The sequence below is a fragment of the Meles meles genome, chromosome 8 (genome assembly GCF_922984935.1).
Source record: "Meles meles chromosome 8, mMelMel3.1 paternal haplotype, whole genome shotgun sequence".
Lineage (NCBI taxonomy): Eukaryota > Metazoa > Chordata > Mammalia > Carnivora > Mustelidae > Meles > Meles meles.
Window position 1 is genome coordinate 3,549,705 of NC_060073.1, and position 12,226 is coordinate 3,561,930.

General features: G+C 58.9%; 1 protein-coding gene across 1 annotated transcript; it reads left to right on the top strand.

Moving 5' to 3' along the window:
- The first annotated feature begins 7,034 nt into the window (after positions 1–7,034).
- On the top strand, positions 7,035–8,783 carry FGF4 (fibroblast growth factor 4). The gene is made up of 3 exons (XM_046017907.1): positions 7,035–7,374; positions 7,926–8,029; positions 8,607–8,783. Exons 1-3 carry the CDS (start codon positions 7,035–7,037, stop codon positions 8,781–8,783), a joined length of 621 nt encoding a protein of 206 aa, XP_045873863.1.
- The last annotated feature ends 3,443 nt before the right edge of the window (positions 8,784–12,226 follow it).

Below are 12,226 nucleotides of genomic sequence, written 5' to 3' on the forward strand. Positions count from 1 at the left end.
CCTGAGCCGAAGGCAGAGGCTTTAACCCACTGAGCCACCCAGGCGCCCCTTATTTGGGCTCTTTGCCTATCCATCACCTGGCATTATATTCGTAGTTTAGACCAACAATGTATTTTATTTTATTTTTTTAAAATATTTTATTTATTTATTTGTCAGAGAGAAAGAGAGAGAGAGAGCACACAAGCAGCAGGGAGAGGCAGACAGAGGGAGAAGCAGGCTCCCTGCTGAGCAAGGAGCCCCGTGTGGGACTCGATCCCACGACACCGGGATCATGACCCGAGCCGAAGGCAGCGGCGTAACCAACTGAGCCCCCCAGGTAATACCTAGACCAACAATGTATTAATAGTATTTGTGATGAAAACAAAAGCCAGAACAAAAGAGCTCACGAAAAGGCATTTCTAAAACACTTCAATCCATAGAAATCATTTGGTTCCAGGCAATCTTGATCGGGTGATCAAAAAGATTTTCAAGGATAAAATCGCCCTAAACAGGGGTAAAACTGGTGGGGAAGAGAGTGGAAACATGAATGCAAAGCAAAAAATTATAATTTTTGGCTTTTGGAGTCGAGTTGTTCACATTTATTTCAAAATAAAAGACGGCCGCTATCGAAATATTGTGTTTTAGACTCCACTGGATGTTTTTTAAAAGAGTAACCGAAGTACTTTATTTAAAAATGTCAGTTTCTTGGGGCGCCTGGGGGCTCAGTGGGTTAAGCATCTACCTTCGGCTCAGGTCATGATCTCAGGGTCCTGGGATCGAGCCCCGCATCGGGCTCTCTGCTCAGCGGGGAGCCTGCTTCCTCCTCTCTCTCTGCCTGCCTCTCTGCCTACTTGTGATCTCTCTCTGTCAAATAAATAAACAAAATCTTAAAAAAAATTTTTAAAAAAGTCAACTTCGTAAGCTACACTCTTTATGATACATTTTGGATTTCAACTAAACAAGCCACGAGGAGGCAGCTCCCTCACCAGCCAGGGTGTGCCGCAGCCAAGAAGGGGTGGGGTGCAGATTAGAAAGGGGGCTGGGCTTTCCTGGTCCCCTCCCCCCGTGAGTGCCCCTCCCCAGACCTTCTGTCCCCGAGGACCAAGAAACAAAGCTCCCCAGAGAAAAATGGCAGTTTTCCAACCAAGGTCAATGGAAATCTAAAATAGGGGTGGTGGCTGGATATATTGGGTCCTTCAGGGTGGGGCGTCTGGGGCTCCTAAGTAGACAGATTTGTCCGATGTAGGTGACAAGACAAAGTTCAGAACTGCCCGGGAGTCAAGGACACCTGACTTCTGTCTGAACAGAACCGAGGGCAGAGCAGCCCCCAAACCGAGGTCTAACTTTGCCCCAAGATCCCCAGGAGCAAAACGTGTGGCCTCCACGGGACCGTTGTGTCCCAGGCCCATGCAGACAGCTGTCCTCCGGCTCCCCCCAGATCCGGAGTGGGATGGGAGCGGGAGGGGGAGAGGAGCCCCAGCCCTGTCAGCTTCCAGGTGAGCTGAGGCTGGCAGGGAAGAGGCTGGGAGTTCTGCAAACGCCAGGACACAGGACGGGGCTGTTCCATTTCAGCCCCAGGAAGCCCCGGCCTGGGGGTGGGACCCACCGGCTCAGAGAACACAGGGCCACCCTCTTCCCCTCCCTGAAGTTCTCCCGGGTCTCCCATTTGGTAGGGAGGGTCCCAGTTCATTCGCTCCTCCCGGGTGAGCACCATCGTGGGCTGACGTCGCAGAACCTTCGACAGAGGCTCAGAGCGGGTGAGTGACTTGTCCAAGGCCTCGCAGCGCGTCCGGGGAAGGGGTTGTCATCTGGATGGACGCAGCCTGTCCCGTTCTCGTCCCTGCCGTTGGCCCCACAGGGACGTCCCTGTCCCTTGACTTGGGGTCTGTGATTGGTTATTCTGTGAGATGCACGAAGTGAGCCAGGTGACAGTTTTTGGATCGTTTCCGGCTTTGCGGTCCCGGCACCAGAGAACGAAAAAGAGAAAGACCCAAGTGGGGCACAGATCTCACGCACAGCCTCAGCAAGTTGTCCAGAACTTTCCCTAGGCCCAGAGAGTCCCTGCTAGGGCATGGGATGTGAAAGGGGAGAAGAAAGGAAGGAGGAGAGGAGCCCAGTTGCCCGGGCGGATGCTGACCTTTGGAAGGACATTTCTTTCACCCCACCTGACCCAGGATGATCCCTCTGAGGGCCCTGCAGGCTGGAGGCGACAGGGATGGGGGTCCAGCTCCCCCCACATCAGTACTTCCCCTCCACCTGCACAGAGCCTGGCTGATTCTCACACCCACAGAAACAAGAAGACCCCCAGAGTTACTGGGGAGAGGGTGGCCTTGGCCTCAGCGTCGGAGATGCTAGGACCCTCTGAGCTCGGGGCCAGAGGAGCCACTTCCCACCGTACCTCCAAGGATAGCCCTCGTCTTCCTGGTGGTCAGCCCCCAGACCCCTAGGGTAGGCACCGTGGGGTGAACTAGGACCCATCCATGGCTGCAGGCCTGCCCACACCCCCAGCACTGACTTCTTCTCTCTTCTCGAATACTCAGGAGTCTCTACCTCTGGGCCTTTGCCCTGCTGTCCCCTCTGCCTGGAGCACCCCAGCCTTCCCGTGATGGGCTCCTATTACCTTTTAGGTGTTGGCTGAAATGTCCCCATGCTGACAACATGCCCCATGACCTCCGAGCTGCAGCCTCCTGCGGGTGTGCTGGTTTGCCCCCCCCCCACCCAGGATGTTGGTTCTCCGGTCAGCGGCTGTCAGACTCAGGCAGGGAGGACAGACCATTGAGTGAGAGGGTATAAACCCCCTGGGCGACCCTTTCCCTCTCTGGCCTCCCACCGTGCACCATGAAACAGGGGGTCATGTTCAGCACACCTGGGTGGGTCCCTTCTGGCTCCAGCTGTCTTTGATTTGTGACGCGAGAAGGGACTGGTAGGGTGCAGGGGGGCGGGTGGTGCATGTTATGATTTTCCAAATGGGAAGCTACAAGGGTGGTAAAATCGGGTCCTGGAGCTTGATCCCCGCCCTGGAGCTCACCAAAGAATTTCACCGACACGGTTCAATCCCCAACACCCGCGTGTGGCAGACAAGGTGGGGACCATGAGCTCCGTCTCACAACAGGGGAAACTGAGGCAGGGAGCAGTGTGGCTGGGAGCTCGGGCCTTGATCCAATGGCCAAAGCGCTTGGGTCCTGGGTCTGCCCTCTGTTAGCTCCATGACCTTGCATGAGCTGCCGAGGGATGCTGACGGGCACAGCCCAGCTTCCCTGCTGCAGGAGGAGAGACCGGGAACAGACCCACCAAGCCTGGCCCCCAACAGCACCCAATAAACGTCCTGGCCACATTCTGGAAAGGTGCTGGGGTTCGAGGTCTGGTCACGCATCTAACCCTCATGCTCCCCACAACTGTGTGAAGGTGGATCCCGGGCACGGAGAGGCGAGCAGAATGTCCATGGTGACACGGTGTGGGAGGGCAGTGAGGTCACGGGCCGGGCCTGTCTGGTCTAAGTGCTAAAGACGCATCCTCCCCTTCTAATCCCCCAGAAGCTGTTGGGCATGAGCACTCTGAGTCCTCTGTTTGCAGATAGGGAAACTGAGGCATGGCTCTCCGATTCTCCCCGACTTGAGTGTCTAATATGTACATAGATGTCCCTACCCGTCTATCCCTAGGGCAGACTCTCTACTGATCCTGCACCTGTCACTCTGCCGGGGCTGGGTCAGCCCCCACGTAAAAGAGACACCAGGAGAGTAACGAGGGACAGGTCCCGTGAGCTCCCTAGAGCCATCGAATTCCGAGATGGAAAGGAGAACAGTGGTATTTCGTCCCTATGGGACAGAGTCCGGAACCGGGGTTGGGGGGTGGGCAGGTCGGGGCAGGGATGAGGTTCGTGTTCATCGGGGCAGGCATTCGGTTTGGGAAGAGGACAGTTCCAGAGATGAACGGGAGTGCTGGATGCCGGACAGGGAACGTGCTTCACGCTACTGAGCTGGGCGCCTAGAACGATCAAGATGGAAAATGTTATGTGTATTTTACCACAGTAGAAAACAAAAAACAAAAACAAAAAACAAAAAGCTACAAGGAATGGGAGGGATCTCCCCTGTCTTTGGATGTCCGAAAGAAAGCAAGTGTCCCCCGTTTCTTGGGGTCTTTTGGATTGGTGTAGACGCGTCTATACCAACGGCCTTACCCTCCTCCTTGACGTTTGCAGAGAGGATCTATTGTGAGGGCCGCGGGCAGGGAAAGCAGTGAAGGGGTTTGCCAAGCTCCCCCAGCTCCTGGGCCCTCCCTGTCCCACCCAGGACGGGGATCAAATTTATACCCTGCATTTCGTTATCGGGAGTAGCGTTAAGCCAAGTGAGTTCTTAACAGCTGAGTGAGTAGTTCTGAGAAGCCCTCTCACTCCTAGAAGACATTGGCGGGGCGGGGGTGGGGGGAGGGGGTTCTGGAGGTTAGAGAAGGTCATGGGCAGGAGGGCTCAGCATGGAGCCTTCCTTCCATCCCTCTGGTCCTCGGCAATGATGCAAGGTGAGCCCCTCCCCCACCCCAGGATAAAGACATGCAAATTCTGACCCGTCATTTGGAGCCAGGCTCCACTGGAACCTCACAGGGCTTGCTGCCCAAGCACCAACTGTCCTGGTAAGGCTGACATCCAGCCCCCCTCTCCCGCCCAGGAGGCACTGCTGTGCCCATTTGACAGATGGAGACACTGAGCACCATCAGAAGTGCAGCAGCCAATGTTCCAGGGCCGACAGGGAGGGAGCCTGGGTTCAACCCTGAAGCAGGAGGCTGAGAGCCCAGACTGTCCACGGGGACCCCCACATTTCCTCGGACCCCAGGTCCTTGGTGAATGGGGGTCCCTGGCTACGTGAACAAGGCCCATTTGAAGTCCTCAAGGAGGCTGGATCTGGAAACATTAGTCACCTTGGATCAATGGTTCCTTCAGGTTCAAGGGAAAAAAGTCTGTGGGAGATGGGGGTGGGCGAGGGGAGGACCCCGAGAAGGGATCCTGCCACACCCCTCACCTGATGGCTGACAGATCCTTGCTCTGCTTCGGCTAGCTCCGCCGGATGCTTGAGGGGGCCTGCAAAGGTAAGGACGGGCTCGGGGACCCACAGTGAGCTCCCAGCTCCCGACACCCCTGCTGGCTGTCGGTCCCTCTCAGGACAGTCGCCAAGAGCACCCACTGTGTGTAGGTGGGCCGGGAGTTCTGGGAGAGGGACCAGAAGAGCCAGCAGCCGAATTCCTGCACGGAACTCGCTGGCAAAGAGAAGCCCTGGGGAGGATGCTCCTTGCTGGGGTCCTGGGAAGAGGGACCACACCCTGTGAAGACTCGGCCGGGAGGAACCTCCTGGGCCCAGAGGGAGACGGAAAGGACTTGGGACTTGTCTCTCGGTCCCCTGCATGGGAACCCTAGCCAGAGTCATCTTCTTGGACCAAGATCCGAAGTCTCATCTGGGGGGCCCCGGTCCCCACCGCAGCTCTGGAAGGCCCGGGCCCGGGTGGGCCCTGCTCCGGGAGGCTGCGGGCCCGGAGCGAGCAAAGAGCCACGCGGAGGAGGCTGGAGACCGGGTTCCCATCCTGCCACGGCTCCCCTGCCTGGGCTTCAGGACAAGACACCTCAAACCTCCCAGGTCCCCTCTAGTGGGGTGAATGAGCCCCAGTAGGGTTCAGAAGTTGGGTCCAAGGGCTCCTCAGGCAGGAACGGGTGGGCGCTGAGAGAGGCTGAAATGGCCTGGGGATGTCTCTGGCCATAAGAGCACGGGCAGCCGTGGGGGGTCTAGGACCCGGCAGCCATGGCTGGGCAGGACCTGCTGGCAGGTGGCAGCAAGGCCCCTCAGGCACCACAGAAAACAGGGACTTCCACACCTGAGTGAGCCAGCACTGGCTGGGCCTCTGGTGAGTCCTGCCCCCATGAGGCCATAATGGGCGCAGAGGGGAGTGGTGACGGCAGGCGTGCAGGGTGGAGTGCTCCAGAGGCTTGGCCTGGGTCCCCACCAGGTAGGGGGCTCCGGTTATGGCCCTCAACGACCCCCCCCATGAGTCAGCGGGGAAGGGACTGCAAATGTCCTGCCCGGCCCTGAGCCTGCCACCTGCGCTTACCTGGAGGACGACGTGTGTAGAAGGTGCAGGGCTGTGGCCTCTCCTGGGCGCACCCCCCCCCCCCACCTCACCCCCTGCATTCCCTTAGGAGCACCCACTGGAGGCACCCTGCCCAAGCGATGCCTCTACCTGGCTTCCAGAATTCCATGTAGGCTGCAGAGGGCCAAACCGCTGGTGTGGGGGGTGGGGTGGGGGGGGGACCTGCCTCCCCCAGCCTCTGGCGCTGGGTTCTTCCTTCCCTGGCAGGTGCTCAGGCGGTGATTGCTCGAACCTACGCCCCAAAACCCAGGCGGGTCTGCCTGGTCCCAGCAAAGGAACCAGGTTCCCGGGAGTGCCTGCGAGGCCCGGCGCTCGGAGTGGCTGCTGGGAACCGAGGGTGCCTGGTTAGGGCCGCACTCCAGCTGCTTGAGTAGAGGCAGAGAAAGGGACAAAGTGCGGGAGGCAAAACTTTGGCCGGGAGGCAGGAGTGGAGGAGACGCGAGGGGCGGGACCAACAGGTCGGGGAGCCGGGGAAGCCCGGGGTGGGGCCGAGGACCCTCCAGGTGGCACTAGCCGCGCTCGGCCGCCGCCTCCCCTCCCCCAGCCAGCCCTGATTGGCAGGCGGCCTGCGACCAGCCGCGAGCGCCGCAGCGCCCCGGGCGCCCAGGCGAACATGAACGGCCCCCCGCGGGAGTAGGAGGGGGCGCCCGGCTATATATAGTGGCTCGGTCGCGGCCGGCCCAGCGCGCAGGGAGGCGCGCACAGCTCCGCGGGGTCCCAGCCCGGGTCGCGCGTGCTGCCCCGCTGCCCGCCCTCCATGCAGCCCGGGTAGCTGCTGGCGCCTGCGGGCCCCGTCCCCTGCCTCCCGCTCCTCCATCGGCCGCGCACTCCCTGCCCCGGCCCCGGTCCCGGCCGTGCGCTCCCGCGGGCCGCCACAGGCGCAGCTCGGCCCCGCGGCTTCCCGCGCGCATCGCCCGAGGTCGGGGATGGCCGGGCCCGGGGCGGCCGCGGCGGCGCTGCTCCCGGCGGTCCTGTTGGCGGTGCTGGCGCCCTGGGCTGGCCGAGGGGGCGCCGCCGCACCCGCCGCACCCAACGGCACGCTGGGCGCCGAGCTGGAGCGCCGCTGGGAGAGCCTGGTGGCGCGCTCGCTGGCGCGCCTGCCGGTGGCCGCGCAGCCCAAGGAGGCGGCCGTCCAGAGCGGCGCGGGCGACTACCTCTTGGGCATCAAGCGGCTGCGGCGACTCTACTGCAACGTGGGCATCGGCTTCCACCTCCAGGTGCTCCCCGACGGCCGCATCGGCGGCGTGCACGCGGACACGAGCGACAGTGAGTGGGGCGGGCCGGCGGAGGGGTCGGGGGGCCCGGGGCAGCGGCCGCTCTTTCCGCCCTGCGCACGGACGGAGGTCCCAGCTCGCACCTGTTGGCTGCCGTGGGAACTGGAACGGACTCCGGTTCGGGTCCCTCCGGCGCAGGGACACAAACACTCTCGGCCCCGGGAGTCCCCAGGGGAGACGGCCTTTGCGCACCCGGGAGAACCGGCCCCGCCTCCCCGCCCTCGGAAGCCCCGGCTCCGGGTGCGGAATTCCAGCGCCTGCGCCCGCGCCCGTGGGCACAAGGCAAACGGCGCGGCCAACCGGCACCCGCGGGCTCGCGGGGCCGCCCGGCTCCTCTTGTCCGGGACTGGGCGCCGCCGCCGCGGGGCCGGGATGGGAGGCCGGCCACTCTGCGCCCGCGCACGCTGGGTTCCGGGGCCCCTTTACGTCCACCTCCACCCTAGAAACGGGGGTCCCGGTGGTTCGCAGGAGGAGGACGGGGTCCGGGACAGGTGGGATGGGCCAGGGTCCCCTGCCCGGGAGTGACCCGCGCTCCGCCCCCAGGCCTGCTGGAGCTCTCGCCGGTGGAGCGAGGCGTGGTGAGCATCTTCGGCGTGGCCAGCCGGTTCTTCGTGGCCATGAGCAGCAAGGGCAAGCTGTACGGCTCGGTGAGTACCTCCGGGGCCGGGAGAGCCCCCGCCCCGCCGCTGCCCTGGCTGGGACAGCACCCGCAGGACCGCAACACCCTTCCACGACTGCCCATGCCTGCATCCCGCCACTGTGGTGGGTCAGGGGATTGGCTCCTCCTTCCCTCAGTACACAAGTACCCGAGGGCAGTGATGGTCACCCCAGGCCTGTCCCAACAAAGGGCAGAGAACCTGGACCCGAACGGTGAAGTTTCTGCTCTCTCTGAGCGGCACCTTCTAGTCCATGAAGAGGGGCCATTGGCAGCCCTTCCCTGTGGCCTCTCTCTGGTGGGTTCCAGAAGGCAGGACTGCAGACTGTAGGGGATCGCGTGTAGATGAGATTCTCTGGCCGCCCAGGTGCCAGGCAGGTGGCTGGAGCCCCAGCGGCCATGAACTGGCCACTTAGATCCCTCTGGGGGTCTTGGCACCTCAGCTTCCCAGGAGGGACCTCTCAGCCAGAGCAGGGCTGGGTCAGAAAGGAGCCCCTGACAGGTGGCCTTCAGGGTTCCTTAAAGGCCTGGAGGGGGCCCCACCTGACACTGTCCCCTCTCCCTCCTAGCCCTTCTTCACAGAGGAATGCAAGTTCAAAGAGACCCTCCTCCCCAACAACTACAACGCCTACGAGTGCTACCGATACCCAGGCATGTTCATCGCCTTGAGCAAGAATGGCAAGACCAAGAAAGGGAGCCGAGTGTCCCCCACCATGAAGGTCACCCACTTTCTCCCCAGGCTGTGACTCCCAGGGTCCTGCGTCAAAGTTCTGGGCAGTCAGGAGACGTTCTTCAGATGGACGGTCTAATGCAAGAGCAGGTGTAGGATACTTAAATTAATTATTTAAATGTGTATATATCGCCACCAAATTATTTATGGTTCTGTGGGTGTGTGTTGTATTTTTCTGGGGGGGGGAAGACAGTGACCCCCCAAACCCCCAACCCTGAGTTTTCTGGGTAAGACGGTGAAGACCTTTCCACTGGATGTATTTAACTTACCAAACAGTTGTCACAAATGTGCTGCTACTCTGTGTTTAAAGATGATGACATCAGACCCCCCGTCTCAGCCGGGCTCCGCAGGGCTCCCCGCACTGCGGTGGTGAGCATCTCCGCGTCTGGAGAGGCCTTCGCCAGGGCTTTGGAGCCAGCGAAGGGACCCTCCCCGCCCCGGCTCTGCTCCTAGCATCCCCCAGCGCCCAGCTCCTTTGTGCCCCGCTGCTGTTACGGGACATATCGCCTTACTTTGGGTACCGAAAATGCACTGTGGGAGTGCCCCGCTGCCCCTCTGTTTTTAGATCTGCCAAGACTGACCTTTGAACTTCGCTGTAGTCAATCTTCCTCCATCTCCCCGATGGGGGAGAGACTCTTAGACAACTTTATAAACTCCTGTTTTCCTTTTTTGGATCAGCCGCAGCCTGTGGTTCTCTGTGGCCACTGGGGAAGAGGCAAGAACAAAGCAATTTTGTAAATCTGACGGAAAGGCACGGATGGCCCGCCGGAAAGCTGGTCACCGACCAATGGGTGTGTTTGCCAACCACAACCAAAATCCTAGTGATAAAATAGCGATAGCTGGTACTTCTGATAAGTGATAGAATGTAGGTTTTTGGGGTTTTTTTTGTTTTGTTTTCTGTTGTTTTGTTTTCTTTAAATGTGCTTCCCGGTTCTTGGGGAAGATTTGGATTAGAACTATGGAACTAGCTGTATATTTTCGGTGAAATGTCCTTGTCATTGTGCAAAAACACTGAATGCAGTGTTTGCACGGGGAAGGTGCTGCTTCTCTCTGTCGCATTCCCCGAAGAAGCGGATTTCACATCTACCTCGAAAGCCCTTAACCCACTCACCCAACCAGATCTGCAGAAGAGCTCACACCCGGGGCAGGCGTGGGCCTTTGCAAGAGGCTCTTTTTCCAAATGTGGCCAAAGAGGATTGCAGATAGGGTCGGTGCGCCCCATTGAAACCTTGTCACGTTTGAGCTATCTTTACCCTGTGATTTACTTTTAGTAAGGATAATCATGGTGAAAATATTTGCAGACAGCTGTTAGAGTGCACTGTATGGTCATCAAGTAACCTTATATTTTTTCTTTATATATTTTACAAATGGAACCCCTGTCGCCGCAGCCGAGGTGGAAAGGGGCAGGACCGGTGATGTTTAAAAAAAGTCCCGAGGTGACGGCAAACGTTTAATTTTAATGAATGACTTTCTGGCGTTTATACGAAATGACCTTAGCTCACTACCAGACATGCTCCGAATGTTTTGTCAAGACTTTAATGCTCTCCGAGGATGTTTCTGAACTGCCTCCCGAATTAACTTTGTGGGAGTCTCCAGACAGCAAGACTGGAAAAGGCTGATTGGAGTTCGTGTCTTTCACATTCCTTTCTTAAAAACGCTGTGTTCCGATGCGAGTATCGGCATCAGGCACTGTCCCCGAAACCGAGGCCAAGAGGAGGAAGGAAGCCGCTTGTGAAGCCGGAGGGCTGGGCTGTGTACATCGTAACCTGCCGTCTGCGCAGTGAAATAAAAACGTTTTCAATGTTAAACTGCGTGCTAGAGTCCAGGAGCCTCGAGGAGATGGGGATGCTCCGGTCTCTGCTCTGATCGTGGGGGGCGGGGCCGGGACGCATGGCCTTTCGGGGTTTCGAGAACTCACCCCGTATTTAAGCCTTAGCTGCCCGGGACGATGGTACGGAGTCTCGTCTCAGAGCCCCGTCCGCTGGTCGGGAATTAGGATGTCTTAAGGGCAGAATGTGGTCACCCTGGGCCGCTGGTGGCTCGTCAGCGAGTCACATGGGAAGCGTACGGCGATGTCATCGGACCTCTTGAAATACTGCAAAGTGTTTGTGTTGCTGTGATGGGATTTCAGGTTTCTGTATTTCCCGCCGTTTGCAGAATCTGTAGTTTTATACAGGTACTGACCCCTGTTGCCATGTATGTGCTGTGCACACGGACCGCACCCGAATAAATGGAAACGCTTGTCAGGTTCAAAAAGAACCCTGTTGGACTTGATGTAAAGAACCAGGGGAGGTCCTGAAAACGATTAAAACCTGCCTGGAAATGCCGAGCTCTGGCTCCCTCCCGCCTCCCAGTGTCTATTTGAGGCCTCGGCCTTGCCTGGCTTCGGGTGGGGGAGATGAATTTTCGCCAGCTGTGTCCGCACAAATGTGGCCTTGAGGACGGGAGCCTAGTGGGGTGCGAGGACTCGGAATCCTGCAGTTTGTTCCCGTGGTGGGGCCAATGCACACCATCCCCACCAAAGCTCGGGCGGATTACCCAGGAATTTCCAGAGCGTGCCAGTCCCAGGAAGGGCATGGATGAGTTCGTGAACACGGGTGTGTAACTAGTCTCTCCTGGGATGTGGTAGAGATAGTGTGGACTGCAGTAAAAACAAAACCCTAACCCTAAGGGGTCTAGAATGTGGATTTCTCTCCCCCCAACAGAACAGGTCCGTCCCATGACAAACAGACCCCAAAAAGGCAAGCAAGGCTTCAGGATCTTTAATTGTACCTGTTCTGCTGTCCAAGACTTTCTCTTTCCCTTCTTTTCGATGCCCGTGACTGAGACGTGCCCAAGAAATGGGCAGGCTGTGTTTTGGGTTAAAATTTTGGAGCCCCTAGTCCCCAGAATATGAGCTTGTTTGGAAATAAGAGTCTTTAAAGAGGTAACTGTTAAAGTGAGGTCATTAGGGTGGCCTTCGATCCACGGGCGGGGTACTTCTAGAAAGTTCACGTACAGGGAGGAGGTCCTGAGAGGGAGGAGGCTGGGGTGCATCCCCACGAGCAGAGGAATGCTAGAGAACACCGAAAACTGCCAGCAACCAGGAGGACGCCCCAGAGCAGGTTCACCCTCACGGCCTCAGAGGATTTGGGGGCTTCCCAGCCTCCAGAAAGGGGACACCTACGTTCCCGTTGTGTCAAGGTGCCCACTGTGCTCCGTCTGTCCCTGCAGCCCGAGAGAAGCTAGTAAGGGCGCCTGTATTTCTTGGGGGGTGGAGGGCAGGGGCAGTGAGGACTGGAGCAGTGACAGACGTCTGGGCTTGGCTGGTCATCTCTGTCTCTCGTGGTCCCCAGAACATCTCTGGCCGGACATGGAAGGCTTCGTCCCGCTGCTGGGACGAAAGCCTGCCAGGCCCAGGCAGAATCCCACAGCTGGACTGGGGTTCCAGGGTGCAGGTGGGCCCGGAGGCGGACAGAG